Raw genomic sequence first — 22,770 nt, forward strand, 5'->3', positions numbered from 1 at the left:
TCCTCTGTTAGGATTGGTTAAACAAGTCCTCCTCAGTTAGGATTGGTTAAACAAGTCCTCCTCAGTTAGGATTGGTTAAACAAGTCCTCCACTGTTAGGATTGGTTAAACAAGTCATCCTCAGTTAGGATTGGTTAAACAAGTCCTCCTCTGTTAGGATTGGTTAAACAAGTCTTCCTCTGTTAGGATTGGTTAAACAAGTCCTCTCAGTTAGGATTGGTTAAACAAGTCCTCCTCAGTTAGGATTGGTTAAACAAGTCCTCCTCTGTTAGGATTGGTTAAACAAGTCCTCCTCTGTTAGGATTGGTTAAACATGTCCTCCTCTGTTAGGATTGGTTAAACAAGTCCTCCTCTGTTAGGATTGGTTAAACAAGTCCTCCTCTGTTAGGATTGGTTAAACATGTCCTCCTCTGTTAGGATTGGTTAAACAAGTCCTCCTCTGTTAGGATTGGTTAAACAAGTCCTCCTCTGTTAGGATTGGTTAAACAAGTCCTCCTCTGTTAGGATTGGTGGACAGAGCTTTGGGACACACTAGGCTGCATTATGCCGTTGTCAAGGTGAATTACTATCATTGTCTGTCACTCCAGGAATACAAAAAACCCAGCTGGACTTCAACACAGATCCACGGTGCTCACTAACTAACATAGAGCCTGTGGAAAAGATGTTGTTGGTATCAAACATCGGAGCAAGACACATCAAAGATGGATGGATGATCTCAGTAGACTACATGTCTTCCAAGATGAAAGGAATTGCAGTAATGACGTGGTCTGTGGTCGCCAAGGCGACGGAAGGGGTAAGTAAGTAGTAGACACATGGCTACAGCCCCTCCCCCCACCTACATCCCAAGCCCTCTGTACAGGCAGGTCCCTATCTGTCACTAATCCTTATTCTTAAAGGGAAATGCAGTAATTTTTTTGGTACTGTAGCAACTGGCTAGTTATGGGTCTGAGGAAGCACTCTCACCGGGGAGTTACGGTAGCTAGCACAATTTCTGTTTGATGTTAATGGTCAGTCATCAACTGAAAGGTAAGGAGGATAGCAGATGTAGAGAAAGAGAGTTAGAGAGAGAGCTAGAGAGGGTTAGAGAGAGGAAGAGAGAGGGGGGGTTTGAGAGAGGGCAGGTGGAGTGAGGGTTAGAGGGAGACAGAGAGGGGGGGTTTAGAGAGAGGGAGAGGGTTAGACAGAGGGAGAGGGTTAGAGAGAGGGCAGGTTGAGTGAGGGTTTGAAAGAGAGAGGGAAGAGAGAGAGGCTGAGGTAGTTTTAAAGCCAATAAATGCAGGTTCAGCAACAGCAAAGCTCCCCAAGGATGCCAGGCGCTGTTGTGCCTCCAGAATGCAGACAGGAAAATGGCTGCCAAGGTAAACAGAATCCTGACCTGAGTAGCAACAATATGCTTGTCATTCTATAAGGACTTTTATTAAATTATATTTTCACAAGCTCATATGTATATTATAAGCTTGTTATTACAACATTAAACGGTTGAGTGGTCTCCAACTGTTTTCACTTTGGGGGTAAATGCATTTTGTTTGTCAAGTGACAATGTTCCTAAAGCTCTCACTCCCTCCAAAGATGAGTTATGTCATCATTGCGCATACAGTCAGTTGTACTGACAGAAAGCATTTGTCCACAGTCCTGTGAGTGAATCCTGGTATTGGCCCTTAGCTAGAGAGTCATTAAACAGCTAAATTCCCCATTCCAGCAATGTCACAGAGCTTCCTCAGGTGATTCTTCCTTCATACTGACTACATCTGTCACGGTCGTGATTAAAGACGGACCAAGGCGCAGTGTGCGTAGAGTTCCACATCTTAATTAACCTGGAAACTTCAACAAAACAAGAAACGAACAACGAACCGTGTAGCACAATAACACAAACAATATCCCACAACCCAGGTGGGAACAATGGAGAACTTAAGTATGATACCCAAATTAGAGACAACGATAATCAGCTGCCTCTAATTGGGAACCATACCAAGCACACCAACATAGAAATAGAAAAACTAGAACACCCCCCCCTAGTCACGCCCTGACCTACAACACCATAGAGAACCAAGGGCTCTCTATGGTCAGGGCGTGACAACATCACCTGGGTGGTGTTCATTAGGGCACACCGTAGCATAAAACATAAAAAGAAAAGTCCAGGTTTTCACTCCCTGTTTATTAACTCAGTTTTCTTCCGTTTGGCACTTAATGAACACAACCCTAAAAAGCCAGTCCTCACAAACTACTACTATTCCTTGATTAGAACATTTTGGAAAGTGGAATTTCAGTTTAGTTCCTGACTTTACATAATTGAAATGGAATTGACCCCAACCCTGGTCCCAGTCTCTGTAATCTCCTCAGTCCATGTATCTAGAGATCCACCCAGCCTGCTGGTAGTAGGAGTCCTAACCCTGACTATATTATTGTCTTATCATCATTGTCCAATCACATCTCTGATTTATACACTTCACACCTGAATAGTCAAATTCCCAACAACGGCAACATCAGTTGTATCAAAGAACTATCTACCAATACCATTTCTCAACTATCCTGAACATACAGTATACTACTGTATCAACAGAACATTCTGAGGCAAATGGACAAGACAAAAGCAACACAGTGAGAAAGGCATTTTTCTTACCCGAAATCGTCAAAGGAATACATGGTTGGCAGATGGTTTCAATGGAAGAGGTAGAAGTAGATAGTCTTGCACAAGACGAAAGGTGGGGAAGGTTACACAGAAGGGCAAGCATCAGTCAGAGTGGAGAGGTCTGCGGAACTTCTTCTATCTTCCCCAGAGGAGGTTCAAATAAACCCTCATTCTAGAAGCACAATAATCCACATGCACCAGAACTGATGTGAAGGAAGAAGAGCATAGACAGCTTAGAGAGCGAGTGAAAGAGAGATGGAAGGAGTGTGAGAGTGTGTTTGTGAGAGAGAGAGAGAGAGAGAGAGAGAGAGAGAGAGAGAGAGTCAGAGCGAGTCAGTAAGAGAGAGGAGAGAGAGTCAGAGAGAGAGTCAGAGCAAGAGAGTAGGAGAGAGGGAGAGTCAGAGCGAGAGAGTAGGAGAGTGAGAGAGAGTCAGAGAGAGAGAGAGAGTCAGAGCGAGTCAGTAAGAGAGAGAGGCAAGAGAGAGTTAGAGAGAGAGTCTGAGCGAGTCAGTAAGAGAGAGTCTGAGCGAGTCAGTAAGAGAGAGAGCGGAAAGAGAGAGTCAGAGAACGTGATCACACCAGCAGTCACCTTGCCCCATATTCACATCCACTCGGAGGATTGGAGGGCTGTATAGCCTATCTGCCTCCGAGTAGTCTCGCCCATTGGATTTACTGAAAGAGCCACATGATCCCTGTAATCAGTGAATAACCACAGCATGATAGCCTGATCACAGATCTGTTTGTGCTGTATAACCAACTCCTAAAGTCATTGTCAAGAGAGAGAGAGAGAGAGATGGCGCCAGAGAAGATGGCAAACATGCTACGTGCCTCCAGCCGATTGTGTTTTTTTGTTCCATCTTTGCATTGTTTGTAACTTTTTTTTTTTTAACTTATTTTGTACATAATGTTGCCGCTGCCGTCTCTTATGACCGAAAATAACTTCTAGACATGAGGACTGCAATTACTCACCACGGATTGGCAAAATCCTTTTTTTCCTTTCACGACTCTGACGAGCCCGATGTGAAGGATATACTGCTTCCTGGGGAACAGGCTCCGATCTCCGTGATCTGCGTGAAGAGGAGGTGGAGAAAAAGGGGGCGAAGGTCGGGCTGCCTTCTGAGAATTCGTAGGCGAACGAATGAGCCGCCACTTCCCTCCATTCTGCTAGCAAACGTGCAATCTTTGGAGAATAAAATCGACGAGTTACGCGTAAGATAAAACCACCAACAGGATATTAAAAACTGTAACATCTTATGCTTCACGGAGTCGTGGCTGAACGACGACAATGTCAACATACAGCTGGCTGGATATACGATGGACCGGCAGGATAGAACAGCGGCGTCTGGTAAGACAAGGGGCGGCGTACTATGTATTTTTGTAAATAACAGCTGGTGCACGAGATCTAAGGAAGTCATGAGCTATTGCTCGCCCGAGGTAGAGTTTCTCATGATAAGCTGTAGATCACGCTATCTACCTAGAGAGTTTTCATCTGTGTTCTTTGTAGCTGTTTACATACCACCACAGTCAGAGGCTGGCACTAAGACAGCATTGAATGAGCTGTATTCCGCCATAAGCAAACAAGAAAACGCTCACCCAGAGGCGGCGCTCCTAGTAGCCGGGGACTTTAATGCAGGGAATCTTAAATCCGTTTTACCAAATTTCTATCAGAATGTTAAATGTGCAACCAGAGGAAAAAGAACGCTGGACCACCTATACTCCACACACAGAGACGCATACAAAGCTCTCCCTCGCCCTCTACTTGGCAAATCTGACCATAATTCCATCCTGCTGATTCCTGCTTACAAACAAAAATTAAAGCAGGAAGCACCAGTGACTCGATCGATTAAAAAGTGGTCAGATGGAGCAGCTGCTAAGCTGCAGGACTGTTTTGCTAGCACAGACTGGAATATGTTCCAGAATTCCTCTGATGGCATTGAGGAGTACACATCAGTAATTGGCTTCATCAATACAGTGCCTTGCAAAAGTATTCATCCCCCTTGGTGTTTTTCCTATTTTGTTGCATTACAACCTGTAATTTAAATTGATTTTTATTTTTATTTCATGTAATGGACACAAAATAGCCCTAACCGGTGAAGTGAAATTAAAAAAGTAACTTGTTTCAAAGAATAATAAAAAAAAAAGGAAAAGTGGTGCGTGCATATGTATTCACCCCCTTTGCTAGGAAGCCTCTAAATAAGATCTGGTGCAACCAATTACCTTCAGAAGTCACGGAATTAGTTAAATAAAGTCTACCTGTGTGCAATCTAAATGTCACATGATCTGTCACATGATCTCAGTATATATACACCTGCTCTGAAAGGCCCCAGAGTCTGCAACACCACTAAGCAAGGGGCACCACCAAGCAAGCAGCACCATGAAGACCAAGGAGCTCTCCAAACAGGTCAGGGACAAAGTCGTGGAGAAGTTTAGATCAGGGTTGAGTTATAAAAAAATATCAGAAATCTTGAACATCCCACAAAGCACCATTAAATCAATTATTAAAAAATGGAAAGAATATGGCACCACAACCATCCTGCCAAGAGAGGGCCGCCCACCAAAACTCACAGACTAGGCAAGGAGGGCATTAATCAGAGAGGCTACAAAGAGACCAAAGATAACCCTGAAGGAGTTGCAAAGCTCCACAACGGAGATTGGAGTATCTGTCCATAGGATTACTTTAAACACTACACTCCACAGAGCTGGGCTTTAAGGAAGCTTAAAGAAAAAAATAAGCAAACACGTTTGGCGATGTGGGAGACTCCCCAAACAAATGGAAGAAGGTACTTTGGTCAGATGAGACTAAAACTGAGCTTTTGGCAATCAAAGAAAACACTATGTCTGGCGCAAACCCAACACCTCTCATCATCCTGAGAACACCCCATCCCCACAGTGAAGCATGGTGGTGGTGGGGATGTTTTTCATCGGCAGGGGCTGGGAAACTAGTCAGAATTGAAGGAATGATGGAAGGTGCTAAATACAGGGAAATTCTTGAGGGAAACCTGTTGCAGTCGACCAGAGATTTGAGACTGGGACGGAGGTTCACCTTCCAGCAGGACAATGACCCTGAGCATACTGCTAAAGCAACACTCGAGTGGTTTAAGGGGAAACATTTAAATGTCTTAGAATGGCCTAGTCAACGCCCAGACCTCAATCCAATTGAGAATCTGTGGTATGACTTAAAGATTGCTGTACACCAGCGGAACCCATCCAACTTGAAGGAGCTCGAGCAGTTTTGTCTTGAAGAATGGGCAAAAATCTACAGACTACAAAGGGAAGCACAGACGAGAGCTGCCCAGTGACACGAGCCTACCAGTTGAGCTAAACTACTTCTATGCTCGCTTCGAGGCAAATAACACTGAAACATGCATGAGAGCACCAGCTGTTCCGGAAGACTGTGTGATCACGCTCTCAAGCTGATGTGAGTAAGACCTTTAAACAGGTCAACATTCACAAGGCCGCTGGGCCAGATGGATTACCAGGACGTATACTACGAGCATGCGCTGACCAATGGGCAAGTGTCTTCACTGACATTCAATCTCTCCCTGTACAAATCTGTAATACCAACATGTTTTAAGCAGACCACCATAGTGCCTCTGCCAAAAAACACTAAGGTAACTTGCCTAAATGACCCCCGACCCGTAGCACTCACGCCTGTAGCCATGAAGTGCTTTGAATCCTGTCCGGGTTGGCGCCCCCTTCGGGTTTGTGCCGTGGGGGAGATCTTCATGGGCTATACTCGGCCTTGTCTCAGGTTAGTAATTTGGTGGTTGAAGATAACCCTCTAGTGGTGTGGGGGCTGTGCTTTGGCAAAGTGGGTGGGGTTATATCCTGCCTGGTTGGCCCTGTCCGGGGGTATTGTGTCTCCCGACCCCTCCTGTCTCAGCCTTCAGTATTTATGCCTCAATAGTTTATGTCGGGGACTAGGGTCAGTCTGTTATATCTGGAGTATTTCTCCTGTCTTATCCGGTATCCTGTGTGAATTGAAGTATGCTCTCTCTAATTCTCTTCCTTTCTCTCTTTCTGTACAGCACTTTGTGACATTGGCTGATGTAAAAGGGGCTTTATAAATACATTTGATTGAATTTGATTGTGTGTGTGCCATTCAGAGGGTGAATGAGCAAGACAAAATATTTAAGTTACTTTGAAAGGGGTATGGTGGTAGGTGCCAGGCGCACCGGTTTTTGTCAAGAACTGCAACGCTGCTGGGTTTTTCACGCTCAACAGTTTCCCGTGTGTGTCAAGAATGGTCCACCACCCAAAGGACATCCAGCCAACTTGACACAGCTGTGGTAAGCATTGGAGTCAACACGGGCCAGTATCCCTGTACCAAGCTTTCAACACCTTGTAGAGTCCATGCCCCAACGGATGGAGGCTGTTCTGGGGGGAAAATGGGGGAGGTGCAACTCAATATAATGAAAGGTGTTCCTAATGTTTTCTATACTCAGTGTATATACACACACATACACACAGACTGCAAAGAACATGCCAAATAAGGATTCCTTTTATTTTCTAGAGCTGAGATTTAGTCATTTGATACTACATGGTTGGTTGGTCTGGTTTCGTAGTGAGCATACAAGAAGCAGACTGTCTCTTCATCACTAAACTGCAGAGGACATCTAAGTAGAATGTGATGAATATGATAGCGCTTAGAGCTCGTTGAGCTGTATCACACAAACCACCACCGATCTGAGAAGCCTGTAGAAAAAAACGCGGAACTCAGGATTTTCATAGCGTATTCTACCTTTCTTTCGGTGGATGAGTCACTGCGGCAATCGTGCTTACGTTTCCCAGGAGACTTCTCCCTATGCAATGACTGAGTACGGCTGGCAGGGAGAATACAAATGAATCATAGCAATGATAAAAAACACTTACGCTAAAGCTATAAATAGCCCTGCATATAGGGAAGTTGTGGGATTGCAGTGGCTGCAATCGAAGCACTGAGGCTGAATAAATCATTGAATTGAATCCGTTCCCCGGTTTCCAGGCACCTTACGTCCATCTGATGATTTAAGGCTTCCCTTTAACACTCCCTTTTCGCTCCCTGACTGAGAGAACAGCCAGACACAGGCTACAGGACACACAGAGTGCTTCCTGACTGAGAGAACAGCCAGACACAGGCTACAGGACACACAGAGTGCTTCCTGACTGAGAGAACAGCCAGACACAGGCTACAGGACACACAGGGGTGCTGCTTCCTGACTGAGAGAGAACAGCTTCCTGACAGAACACACACAGGCTACAGGACACACAGAGCGCTTCCTGACTGAGAGAACAGCCAGACACAGGCTACAGGACACACAGGGTGCTGCTTCCTGACTGAGAGAACAGCCAGACACAGGCTACAGGACACACAGAGCGCTTCCTGACTGAGAGAACAGCCAGACACAGAGAACAGCCAGACACAGGCTCCTGACTGAGAGGACACACAGGCTACAGGACACACAGAGTGCTTCCTGACTGAGAGAACAGCCAGACACAGGCTACAGGACACACAGAGTGCTTCCTGACTGAGAGAACAGCCAGACACAGGCTACAGGACACACAGGGTGCTGCTTCCTGACTGAGAGAACAGCCAGACACAGGCTACAGGACACACAGAGTGCTTCCTGACTGAGAGAACAGCCAGACACAGGCTACAGGACACACAGAGTGCTTCCTGACTGAGAGAACAGCCAGACACAGGCTACAGGACACACAGAGTGCTTCCTGACTGAGAGAACAGCCAGACACAGGCTACAGGACACACAGAGTGCTTCCTGACTGAGAGACAGCCAGCCAGGACACAGAGCTTCCTGCTGAGAGAACAGGACACAGGCACACAGAGTGCTTCCTGACTGAGAGAACAGCCAGACACAGGCTACAGGACACACAGAGTGCTTCCTGACTGAGAGAACAGCCAGACACAGGCTACACAGGCTGACAGGACAGACACAGGAGGACACACAGCTTGCTTCCTGACTGAGAGAGCCAGACACAGGCCAGGACACAGAGTGCTTCCTGACTGAGAGAACAGCCAGACACAGGACACACAGAGTGCTTCCTGACTGAGAGAACAGAGAACAGCCAGGACACAGGCTGACTGAGAGAACAGCCAGACACAGGACACACAGAGTGCTTCCTGACTGAGAGAACAGCCAGACACAGGCTACAGGACACACAGAGTGCTTCCTGACTGAGAGAACAGCCAGACACAGGCTACAGGACACACAGAGTGCTTCCTGACTGAGAGAACAGCCAGACACAGGCTACAGGACACACAGAGTGCTTCCTGACTGAGAGAACAGCCAGACACAGGCTACAGGACACACAGAGTGCTTCCTGACTGAGAGAACAGCCAGACACAGGCTACAGGACACACAGAGTGCTTCCTGACTGAGAGAACAGCCAGACACAGGCTACAGGACACACAGAGTGCTGCTTCCTGACTGAGAGAACAGCCAGACACAGGCTACAGGACACACAGAGTGCTTCCTGACTGAGAGAACAGCCAGACACAGGCTACAGGACACACAGAGTGCTTCCTGACTGAGAGAACAGCCAGACACAGGCTACAGGACACACAGAGTGCTTCCTGACTGAGAGAACAGCCAGACACAGGCTACAGGACACACAGCTTCCCTGAGAGAACAGCCAGACACAGGCTACAGGACACACAGAGTGCTTCCTGACTGAGAGAACAGCCAGAGAGAACAGCCAGACACAGGCTACAGGACACACAGAGGACACAGCCAGACACAGGCTACAGGACACACAGAGTGCTTCTGACTGAGAGAACAGCCAGACACAGGCTACAGGACACACAGAGTGCTTCCTGACTGAGAGAACAGCCAGACACAGGCCAGGACACACAGAGCTTCCTGACTGAGAGAACAGCCAGACACAGGCTACAGGAGTGCTTCCTGACTGAGAGAACAGCCAGACACAGGCTACAGGACACACAGAGTGCTGCTTCCTGACTGAGAGAACAGGCTACACACAGACACAGAACAGCCAGACACAGGCTACAGGACACACAGAGTGCTTCCTGACTGAGAGAACAGCCAGACACAGGCTACAGGACACACAGAGTGCTTCCTGACTGAGAGAACAGCCAGACACAGGCTACAGGACACACAGAGTGCTTCCTGACTGAGAGAACAGCCAGACACAGGCTACAGGACACACAGAGTGCTTCCTGACTGAGAGAACAGCCAGACACAGGCCAGGACACAGAGTGCTTCCTGACTGAGAGAACAGCCAGACACAGGACACACAGAGTGCTTCCTGACTGAGAGAACAGCCAGACACAGGCTACAGGACACACAGAGTGCTTCCTGACTGAGAGAACAGCCAGACACAGGACAGGACACACAGAGTGCTTCCTGACTGAGAGAACAGCCAGACACAGGCTACAGGACACACAGAGTGCTTCCTGACTGAGAGAACAGCCAGACACAGGCTACAGGACACACAGAGTGCTTCCTGACTGAGAGAACAGCCAGACACAGGCTACAGGACACACAGAGTGCTTCCTGACTGAGAGAACAGCCAGACACAGGCTACAGGACACACAGAGTGCTTCCCAGAACAGCCACAGGCTACAGGACACACAGAGTGCTTCCTGACTGAGAGAACAGCCAGACACAGGCTACAGGACACACAGAGTGCTTCTAAGAGCAAGATGTAGGACACACAAACGTTCATCCCGGCAGGTAGCCTAGTGGTTAAAGCGTTGGGCCAGTAACCGAAAGGTTGCTTGATCGAATCCCCGAGCTGACAAAGTAAAAATCTGTCGTTCCGCCCCCTCAAGTTGGCTGGACGTCCATTGGGTGGTGGACCATTCTTGATACACACGGGAAACTGTTGAGTGTGAAATGCTTTCCATTTCTTGACAGACTAAAACCGGTGCGCCTGACACCTACTACTATACCCCGTTCAAAGGCACTTAAATCTCTTGTCTTGCCCATTCATCCTCTGAACACACACAATCCATGTCTCCATTGTCTCAAGGCTTAACAATCCTTCTTTAACTTGTCTCCACCCCTTCATCTACACTGATTGAAGTGGATTTAACAAGTGACATCAATAAGGGATCATAGCCTGGATTCACCTGGTCAGTGTATACTATGGTGTGATATGAAACACATCAACTTGTCAAGCACGTATAAACTGTAAAAACCTTCTTTCAGTGACGTTACACTCAAGCAGATTTTGATGACATGGGGACGTATCCTTGGCACAGTGTAAAAGGCAGATCTGGGACCAGGCGAACAGCATGATGGGAACTTGTAAAAATGTTTCTTGGCGACACGGTCACTCGCACATTCACATATTTTAGATAAGGGCTTGGTTCAATACGCATCCCGGAAGTGCAGCTTCACATGATGATTGACATTTAAAGGTAATGTTCCATCGTTAGCAGAGACTGCATTCACAGTAAATGCTGCATATGTCGGCTCAATCGGAAATGACCTTTAATTTTCTATCACTTCACAGACTTGAATAGATCCCCTAATGAGGCTGCCTCCACTCCCTCCTTTACATTTATGTCACAGAATCTGTAACGCTTCAGCTTTACAGACTGAATAGAGCTCTTAGTCGTCTTTTGACTAAAATACCTACGAGATTTAATCACATTTTGATGACATGGGGATATATCCTTGGCACAGTGTAAAACTGTTCTGTGTAGTGTGTATACAAGATATAGCTACAGATGTAGGATCTTAATTTGATCAGTCTTTTGTTGCTGAGAATTTTCCTGCACCACATCTAGATGAGCTTTGTGATTTAAATACATTCACTGAAAACCCACACTAACACGTTACTGAAAACACACGTTACTGAAAACACACACTAACACACGTTACTGAAAACACACACTAACACACGTTACTGAAAACACGCACTAACACATGTTACTGAAAACACGAGTTACTGAAAACACACACTAACACACGTTACTGAAAACATACACTAACACACGTTACTGAAAACACGCACTAACACATGTTACTGAAAACACGAGTTATTGAAAACACACACTAACACACGTTACTGAAAACCCACACTGACACACATGTTACTGAAAACACGGGTTACTAAAAATACACTAACACGTTGCTGAAAACACACCTTGCTGAAAACACACGTTACTGAAAACCCACACTAACACACGTTACTAAAAACCCACACTAACACACGTTACTAAAATCCCACACTAACACGTTACTGAAAACCCACACTAACACGTTACTGAAAACCCACACTAACACGTTACTGAAAACCCACACTAACACACGTTACTGAAAACCCACACTAACACGTTACTGAAAACCCACACTAACACACGTTACTGAAAACCCACACTAACACGTTACTGAAAACCCACACTAACACGTTACTGAAAACCCACACTAACACGTTACTGAAAACCCACACTAACACACGTTACTGAAAACCCACACTAACACGTTACTGAAAACCCACACTAACACGTTACTGAAAACCCACACTAACACACGTTACTGAAAACCCACACTAACACGTTAATGAAAACCCACACGAACACGTTACTGAAAACCCGTTAATGAAAACCCACACTAACACTACTGAAAACCCACACACGTTACTGAAAACCCACACTAACACACGTTACTGAAAACCCACACTAACACACGTTACTGAAAACCCACACTAACACGTTACTGAAAACCCACACTAACACGTTAATGAAAACCCACACTAACACGTTAATGAAAACCCACACTAACACGTTACTGAAAACCCACACTAACACGTTAATGAAAACCCACACTAACACGTTAATGAAAACCCACACTAACACGTTACTGAAAACCCACACTAACACGTTACTGAAAACCCACACTAACACGTTACTGAAAACCCACACTAACACGTTACTGAAAACCCACACTAACACGTTACTGAAAACCCACACTAACACGTTACTGAAAACCCACACTAACACGTTACTGAAAACCCACACTAACACACGTTACTGAAAACCCACACTAACACGTTAATGAAAACCCACACTAACACGTTAATGAAAACCCACACTAACACGTTAATGAAAACCCACACTAACACGTTACTGAAAACCCACACTAACACGTTACTGAAAACCCACACTAACACGTTACTGAAAACCCACACTAACACACGTTACTGAAAACCCACACTAACACGTTACTGAAAACCCACACTAACACGTTACTGAAAACCCACACTAACACGTTACTGAAAAAACCCACACTAACACGTTACTGAAAACCCACACTAACACGTTACTGAAAACCCACACTAACACGTTACTGAAAACCCACACTAACACGTAACACTGAAAACCCACACTAACACGTTACTGAAAACCCACACTGAAAACCCAACACGTTACTGAAAACCCACACTAACACGTTACTGAAAACCCACACTAACACGTTACTGAAAACCCACACTAACACGTTACTGAAAACCCACACTAACACGTTACTGAAAACCCACACTAACACGTTACTGAAAACCCACACTAACACGTTACTGAAAACCCACACTAACACGTTACTGAAAACCCACACTAACACGTTACTGAAAACCCACACTAACACGTTACTGAAAACCCACACTAACACGTTACTGAAAACCCACACTAACACGTTACTGAAAACCCACACTAACACGTTACTGAAAACCCACACTAACACGTTACTGAAAACCCACACTAACACGTTACTGAAAACCCACACTAACACGTTACTGAAAACCCACACTAACACGTTACTGAAAACCCACACTAACACGTTACTGAAAACCCACACTAACACGTTACTGAAAACCCACACTAACACGTTACTGAAAACCCACACTAACACGTTACTGAAAACCCACACTAACACACGTTACTGAAAACCCACACTAACACGTTACTGAAAACCCACACTAACACGTTACTGAAAACCCACACTAACACGTTACTGAAAACCCACACTAACACGTTACTGAAAACCCACACTAACACGTTACTGAAAACCCACACTAACACGTTACTGAAAACCCACACTAACACGTTACTGAAAACCCACACTAACACGTTACTGAAAACCCACACTAACACGTTACTGAAAACCCACACTAACACGTTACTGAAAACCCACACTAACACGTTACTGAAAACCCACACTAACACGTTACTGAAAAACCTAACACTAACACTAACACGTTACTGAAAACCCACACTAACACGTTACTGAAAAACACCCACACTGAAAAACACTAACACGTTACTGAAAACCCACACTAACACGTTACTGAAAACCCACACTAACACCTGAAAACCCACACTAACTAACACGTTACTGAAAACCCACACTAACACGTTACTGAAAACCCACACTAACACACGTTACTGAAAACCCACACTAACACACGTTACTGAAAACCCACACTAACACGTTACTGAAAACCCACACTAACACGTTAATGAAAACCCACACTAACACGTTAATGAAAACCCACACTAACACGTTACTGAAAACCCACACTAACACGTTAATGAAAACCCACACTAACACGTTAATGAAAACCCACACTAACACGTTACTGAAAACCCACACTAACACGTTACTGAAAACCCACACTAACACGTTACTGAAAACCCACACTAACACGTTACTGAAAACCCACACTAACACGTTACTGAAAACCCACACTAACACGTTACTGAAAACCCACACTAACACACGTTACTGAAAACCCACACTAACACGTTACTGAAAACCCACACTAACACACGTTAATGAAAACCCACACTAACACGTTACTGAAAACCCACACTAACACACTTTATTGAAAACCCACACTAACACGTTAATGAAAACCCACACTAACACGTTACTGAAAACCCACACTAACACGTTAATGAAAACCCACACTAACACGTTACTGAAAACCCACACTAACACGTTAATGAAAACCCACACTAACACGTTAATGAAAACCCACACTTACACACGTTAATATTAAGAGTATTGCACTTTCATGTAGCCAACTTTTGGCCAGCTAAAAGCCTAATCACCGATCAACGTTATGGACTAAACATTGAAATCCTATTGCTGCAGGATTATTTTGCTGTGACAATATAGGTCAAATTAAGATCCACCATCTGTATCTCTCTATCTTTCATAATTTGGGGTAAATGGAAAAATTTGCCTTAGGCCTTCATGGGAACATGAAGCCATTAATCTCTATACAGCCCTGTACCACATTATGGTGTGGGAACATGAAGCCATTACTCTCTATACAGCCCTGTACCACATTATGGTGTAGGAACATGAAGCCATTAATCTCTATACAGCCCTATACCACATTATGGTGTGGGAACATGAAGCCATTAATCTCTATACAGCCCTATACCACATTATGGTGTGGGAACATGAAGCCATTAATCTCTATACAGCCCTGTACCACATTATGGTGTGGGAACATGAAGCCATTAATCTCTATACAGCCCTATACCACATTATGGTGTGGGAACATGAAGCCATTAATCTCTATACAGCCCTATACCACATTATGGTGTGGGAACATGAAGCCATTAATCTCTATACAGCCCTGTACCACATTATGGTGTGGGAACATGAAGCCATTAATCTCTATACAGCCCTATACCACATTATGGTGTGGGAACATGAAGCCATTACTCTCTATACAGCCCTGTACCACATTATGGTGTGGGAACATGAAGCCATTAATCTCTATACAGCCCTGTACCACATTATGGTGTGGGAACATGAAGCCATTACTCTCTATACATCCCTATACCACATTATGGTGTGGGAACATGAAGCCATTACTCTCTATACAGCCCTGTACCACATTATGGTGTGGGAACATGAAGCCATTACTCTCTATACAGCCCTGTACCACGTTATGGTGTAGGAACATGAAGCCATTACTCTCTATACAGCCCTATACCACATTATGGTGTAGGAACATGAAGCCATTAATCTCTATACAGCCCTGTACCACATTATGGTGTAGGAACATGAAGCCATTACTCTCTATACAGCCCTGTACCACATTATGGTGTGGGAACATGAAGCCATTACTCTCTATACAGCCCTATACCACATTATGGTGTGGGAACATGGAGCCATTACTCTCTATACAGCCCTGTACCACATTATGGTGTGGGAACATGAAGCCATTACTCTCTATACAGCCCTGTACCACATTATGGTGTGGGAACATGAAGCCATTACTCTCTATACAGCCCTGTACCACATTATGGTGTGGGAACATGAAGCCATTACTCTCTATACAGCCCTGTACCACGTTATGGTGTAGGAACATGAAGCCATTACTCTCTATACAGCTCATACACAGACATATAGCAACACTGTCCCCATGTAGACAATCACATGTGCAACCACAAATAGTTCCCACCCAAAACGGCGCTCTGCTGATGAGCTAATAACAAAGAGTATAGACCAAGGACCTGAACCTATATTCTAGCTGTCAGAGAAAATCCCAAAACTCCTTTAAATTTTTGCAGACACTCTTATCCAGAGCAATTAGGGTTAAATGCCTTGCTCAAGTACAAATCAAAATATTTTTCACCTAGTCAGCTTGGGGATTTAAACCAGCAACCTTCCAATTATTGCCTAAAGTCTCTTAACCACTAAGCTACCAAATGATTGTTTTGGATTGGACAGCTCCTCGGAGGCAGTGAATGCACAAATAGAATCTGCAGAGACTCCCTACCGTAGTTCTGTGTATTCAGGTAGGTTGTTCAGGCCTTAGTGTAGGCCTATAGGACGCTAAATAACAACAGAACCGTCCCAAAATACAATTCACCCGCAGGGCACAGGATTTATTTGACACTTAGGCCTGGTCATTTTCAACACACAAAGGCCATAACTTTACAATATTCCTCCTCCGCCCATGAAAGAACTGTGAGCTGAGAACTGTCATTTGTGTGTCAGAGCTCCCAGTCTTTTGTCTTTGCTATTCTGTAGGCGTGTTGTTGTTGTTGACTGATCTCCCATAAGGATGCAGCTAGATCAGTCAATAACTGGCTAAGTATATGGCCTGTACAGGAATATGTGTGTGTTTGTGTGTTTGTGTGTGTGTGTGTGTGTGTGGGGGGGGTCTCGTTTCCATGACAACATTGCTATTAAATGCAGGCCATCTAATAAAGGAAATGGATAGGTGTGTACAGAATGATAATTAATAGAATAGAGTAGAAGGGAAAACACATGGATTCTATAGTTCTATTTTATTCTATAGAATACCCTACCCATTTAAATTTTTACGGGTTTATTGTGGCTGTGATCTTTCACAAAAAACTGATTTGTCTATTGTGTAAATTCTATAATGCATACACGAGGACACGCATATTACATGGATATTACTCTATTAAAGTAGCATACCATGCTGTGATTAGGCCTTTTCATATATAATATTTCGTCTAGATTTCGTCTAGATATTTCGTCTAGATCGTGAATTTATTCACATCCACATTATTATAAAGGCAACGGTCTGACAAATGACGCGGCTTTGCAAACCCAACACATGCTCAATTGCTTACCTCATTTTTTCTCCTGTTCAATTAGACGATGACATGAAGAAATTGACATATACCGGTTTTTCCCTCTCAGACCGTTTGTAAAGCAGAATGTTCTAATTCAATATAACTAAAAGATCATACGCCAATGTTCACCAATTATGTATGGCTGTCGGCAATGCAGTCAGTCTGATTCTGAAATACAATGCGAGGAACCGAACGTTCTCCCTTTCTCTCTCAAAAGCTTTGCACTCCGTTTATTGTCTTGCATCCTTAATTCCATGTTCAAATGATGGTCGTGGTTGTCTCAAGAAGACGGGGGATTGTGGCTGACAGCAGCCTCCGAGTTGCCATATTTCCACCGTATTCGTGGTGTTTTGGCAAGGTGGAGATTTTGTAAAATAGTTGACCACAGCATGCAACCGGTCCAATGCTGCCCGCTTGAGACGACCGCCTATAACTGCATCATCTCGCTCTCTATCAGAACAATGGAATTATATAAGAAAGTCACTTATAATAGTCTACCAAGCCTAAATTGCATTTATATCACACATTTTCTTTCCCAATCATTACATCATTTCAACACACCCAAAATAAACTGGAATTTCAAAACGTCAATCAAAAAAAGATGGCAAAAAAAGTCGGTCTCAAAGATTTGAAGGAATTTCAGTCTTTACTGTCAAACAAATGGGTACTGTACTGTGGAAAAACTAAAACATTTGACATTCCCTCTGAATGGTGGTGTTCTGCATCAGTTTTCATATACTCAAACAAAGACCCAAACAAGGACAACAACTTATTGTTTTAATATTTTTTTATTAGAAAATTATTCCATCACGGTTACATTGTTATGGTCACATGTCAAACATCTGCATATATCCAATCATTATGTTTGGTGCTGAAAAAACAGGGCTACATTCAGGAGGCAAACGTTTCAGAATGTTTCAGAAATGTAATGAATAGTGCTGATGCGATTCTTTATCCTACCAGTCAGAAAGGTCTGATTGTTCTCTACATAGTATATTTCTCTCTGAACGTTCCACAATATTGAGCCCTGCTGAATGCAGCCCAGGTATAACCAATGTCATGCAGGCCCTGGAAACGTTTCAAAATGACTTTGTATTACTAGAAAACAAACCCCAGATGAAGGACCAGTTCAGTCCAGACATTACCAGTGTGGTACAGATCACTCTTGCTGTGATTACTTTTGCCCGGATGTGAGAAAGATATCAATATGCATGACATGTTTTGTTCATGAATATTCCAAGTTAACAAGAAGCAGGAGTCAAGGTCAGTATGGTAGCCAAGTCACAGATTTAAGAGAGATATCTCTCCTTTAAGCCTTGGAGTGATTAAAAACAGCTGTAAATATCACAGAGTGGACCTTTTTAATAAGCTTTGGAGTAGTGAGTCCTTGCAGGTGGCAGAACGTACGGTAGCATTACCAAGCCGAACCGAGCTGTACTGAGCTAGCCTGGTTACACTTCCACCATAGTTGTCGGAGCCATGCTGAAAAGGACCCAGAGAAAAGATCATATCAAGCCAGCCCGGTACGGTTTGGTTCGGCAGTATAGTGTGACAAGGGTATTGCAGAGGAAACAATTACAGTGCAATGGTCTGATTTAGTACAAACCTTTTATTTACAGATCTATTTTGAGACAGGGAGAGAAGGGAGACTCAGGAAGGAAGTGACCTCGGCAGCAGACAATATATAACAGTGCAGTCCAAATAGGTTTGAAACAGAGGAGTCTGGTGGGAGGAGCTATAGGAGGCCAGGCCCAATGTAAATACTGGAATATAATTAATGGAATGGTATCAAAAACATATCGAAACCACAAACATGGAATCCTCATTAGACTCTATTCTATCAACTCTATTCCAGCCATTACAATGTGTCTGTCCTCCTATAGCTCCTCCCACCAGCCTCTTGACACAGAGTTCAACTTCAGCTCTGTCAAGCACAGAATATCCTTCAAAAATGATGCTTTTCAACAGGTGTAAATAATAATTGATTATTCATTGAAATATTTATGTATTTGTTTTTAAAGGGCTCTTTGAAATGCCTTGTGGGATACTTTATCATATTACAGTTTACAGTTATGAAGTTGTTGCAATACCTCAGGAAGCCAGACGATGGCAGTAGAGAGTTTAACATCGTCATATTTCTATGTAGTCTCAGAATTCGTCTATCCATTGCACAGTTGGCCTAGTAACCAACTGCCTGTGGTAAACCTGCTGCATTCATTGTAAAATACACATCACATGATGAAATATTGTGTAATTATAGGAGTATTTGTTATTTTACTCTATCAGCATCAGTTTGAACCATATGTATGTGCTTTCTGTATAGACCAAATGCCCATCATCAGTAGAAATCTTTCTCTGTCTTTCCAAGGCAGAGTGGTATCTGTAGTAGGCCAGAGAGGCTACCATAATGACATTGGGAAGACATTGAACTCCTACTTTTCTATTGGTTTCCTGAGCTGTGAAATATACAAAGCAAAGGAGAAAGACGGAACGATAAAAAACAAAACATTAGGTACTGCCTGTTGTATCTTCCTTTTGTTGCGATGATCTTCGCCCCCCAACCCATCCACCCACCCATGACCCGCCCCGCCCTCCAACAATCCAATCCTATGAACTAACCTAGGATCAGCTTGTCCTGCCCAAATCCTATCCTAAACTATTAATGGGGGAAATGCAAAACTAGGTGCGGGTCTAGGGGCAACTTCCTCCTACTCCAATAAGCTCATTGGGATCCATATACAGGAAAGCATCTGGGGCTGCATCCCTTCCCTTCCCCACCCTACCCAGATCCATAAAGAAACTGCATGTCTGTTGCCCCAAAATGTCTGCCTCACACTATTCGCCACTGCATGACGCTCATGTCCTTGCCCCCGGTGGAAACCAGGCAACTGTCGTCAAACAGGAAGTTCACATTGGTCACATGACTGCTGTGTCCGCCATAGACATGACTGGGAGCCTGAAAGGAGAAAAATATCCTCAATCAATCAAACAAAAATGCAACCAATGGTCTCATGTAATCTTGACAGGCTCTTCTCAATGTATATATTGAATAGATTTGTAAAAAAAATCTTACCCGAAATTGACAGCAGGGGTATGAGAAAAGGCAGACTTTTCCAAAGTCGTCTCCTGTGACAAGCAGCTGCTTCTCATTAGATCTGGAGACTGCGTTGATGTCAGTCCCGTCAGAGCCATCAGGCCATAACCCTGTGGACCAGAGTTCTAGTATTGGTCCCATTATGTTTTTTCTCCTATCTCTGCACTCTGCACACAATGTGAATGGCCATACGGTCACACATCCAGTCCAATTATTGGCAAAAGAGCTGATCTGACTGGTCAAAAGACCAGTTAGTGGCGAAAAGATCAGAATTGGGCTGCCTGTTTAAATGCAGCCTATGTGTCCAGCAAATAGATTCTCCAGCTGCTTCAACAAATTAATTTTCTAGCTGCTTCAACAAATAGATTCTTCAACAAATAAATTATCCAGCTGCTTCAACAAATAGATTCTCCAGCTGCTTCAACAAATAGATTCTCATGCTTCTTCAACATTGCTCACCAAAGACTTGGAAGCCCAGGGTGCAGGTGGAGGTGGCCCAGGGGATGTCCCGGGTGGTCTCCACACTCACCACCTGTTTACACACAGACGGGATCCCTGGAACGACATACAGCTGATTGAAACGGGGAGGTGCTACCTGAACGTGTCCAATAAGAACACAGATTTTAATTTTCCATTTCAATAAACCAAACAATACTTACAATAGAGTATCTCATAGTCTCCTGAGTTGGACACCAGGTACTGAGAGTCCACTGACCAGTCTAGATGGGTGATGAAGCTGGAGTGACCCTGAGAGAGAGAGAGAGAGAGAGAGAGAGAGAGAGAGAGAGAGAGAGAGAGATGAGAATCAGCTATAGTCGGATGGATGACTCAGCTTGTTATAAACCATTATGCACTATGCCATAAGTGCACATAATTTAGCATGTCCTCCTGGTTTGAGGCAGAGGAGAAGAAGGGGTAGGTCCTAAATATAAAAGGTGCTCACCGAGCACTTTCCCAATCTGCTGTACTTCCTGCCACTCTCCCCCACTACGTAGATATAGATGTAGTTATCGTGAGAGCCGATCGCCAGGAAATTACCATCTAGGAATAAGAACAGGAGATCAGTATTACAACATGGTCTGTGTCAGTATTACAACATGGCCTGTGTCAGTATTACAACATGGTCTGCATCAGTATTACAACATGGTCTGCATCAGTATTACAACATGGTTTGTATCAGTATTACAACATGGCCTGTGTCAGTATTACAACATGGCCTGTGTCAGTATTACAACATGGTCTGTATCAGTATTACAACATGGTCTGCGTCAGTATTACAACATGGTCTGCATCAGTATTACAACATGGTCTGCATCAGTATTACAACATGGTCTGTATCAGTATTACAACATGGTCTGTGTCAGTATTACAACATGGTCTGTGTCAGTATTACAACATGGTCTGTGTCAGTATTACAACATGGCCTGTGTCAGTATTACAACATGGTCTGTATCAGTATTACAACATGGTCTGCATCAGTATTACAACATGGTCTGTATCAGTATTACAACATGGCCTGTATCAGTATTACAACATGGTCTGTGTCAGTATTACAACATGGCCTGTGTCAGTATTACAATATGGTCTGTGTCAGTATTACAACATGGTCTGTGTCAGTATTACAACATGGTCTGTATCAGTATTACAACATGGTCTGTATCAGTATTACAACATGGTCTGTATCAGTATTACAACATGGTCTGTATCAGTATTACAACATGGCCTGTATCAGTATTACAACATGGTCTGTGTCAGTATTACAACATGGTCTGTATCAGTATTACAACATGGTCTGTGTCAGTATTACAACATGGTCTGTATCAGTATTACAACATGGTCTGTGTCAGTATTACAACATGGCCTGCATCAGTATTACAACATGGCCTGTATCAGTATTACAACATGGCCTGTATCACTATTACAATATGGCCTGTGTCACTATTACAATATGGCCTGTGTCAGTATTACAACATGGCCTGTATCACTATTACAATATGGCCTGTGTCACTATTACAATATGGCCTGTGTCAGTATTACAACATGGTCTGTATCAGTATTACAACATGGCCTGTGTCAGTATTACAACATGGTCTGTATCAGTATTACAACATGGCCTGTATCAGTATTACAACATGGCCTGTATCAGTATTACAACATGGCCTGTATCACTATTACAATATGGCCTGTGTCAGTATTACAACATGGTCTGTATCAGTATTACAACATGGTCTGTATCAGTATTACAACATGGTCTGTATCAGTATTACAACATGGTCTGTATCAGTATTACAACATGGTCTGTATCAGTATCACAGTCAACCTGTAACTGTTAGGATGTTCTCATAGAAGGCCTACTGTCAACCTGTAACTGTTAGGATGTTCTCATAGAAGGCCTACTGTCAACCTGTAACTGTTAGGATGTTCTCATAGAAGGCCTACTGTCAACCTGTAACTGTTA

The 22,770-nt window shown here is 43.9% G+C and overlaps 2 protein-coding genes across 7 annotated transcripts in view; both read right to left on the reverse strand.

Moving 5' to 3' along the window:
* Positions 1-17,598, reverse strand: part of LOC115146460 (ena/VASP-like protein) — an 84,259-nt gene extending 66,661 nt beyond the window's left edge. For 2 of the 3 annotated variants that reach the window (XM_065004347.1, XM_065004346.1), the window contains exon 1: positions 2,620-3,170. In XM_065004347.1, coding sequence (XP_064860419.1) covers positions 2,620-2,642 — 23 coding nt within the window. In that variant the 5' untranslated portion in view covers positions 2,643-3,170. Of the gene's footprint in view, positions 1-2,619; positions 3,171-17,215 lie in introns of those variants that run through there. The other variant, XM_029688550.2, reaches the window with a different exon arrangement.
* Positions 17,599-18,809: 1,211 nt separating this feature from the next.
* The window catches only part of LOC115146462 (echinoderm microtubule-associated protein-like 1), an 80,694-nt gene continuing 76,733 nt past the window's right edge, over positions 18,810-22,770 (reverse strand). For all 4 annotated transcript variants that reach the window (XM_029688557.2, XM_029688555.2, XM_029688554.2 and 1 more), the window contains 5 exons: positions 21,256-21,353; positions 20,972-21,059; positions 20,772-20,867; positions 20,292-20,422; positions 18,810-20,174 (listed from right to left, as the gene is read on the reverse strand). In XM_029688557.2, the coding sequence (XP_029544417.1) occupies positions 20,049-20,174; positions 20,292-20,422; positions 20,772-20,867; positions 20,972-21,059; positions 21,256-21,353 (539 nt within the window). In that variant the 3' untranslated portion in view covers positions 18,810-20,048. The remainder of the gene's footprint in view (positions 20,175-20,291; positions 20,423-20,771; positions 20,868-20,971; positions 21,060-21,255; positions 21,354-22,770) is intronic.

The sequence above is a fragment of the Oncorhynchus nerka genome, linkage group LG18, assembly GCF_034236695.1.
Source record: "Oncorhynchus nerka isolate Pitt River linkage group LG18, Oner_Uvic_2.0, whole genome shotgun sequence".
NCBI classification, from domain to species: domain Eukaryota; kingdom Metazoa; phylum Chordata; class Actinopteri; order Salmoniformes; family Salmonidae; genus Oncorhynchus; species Oncorhynchus nerka.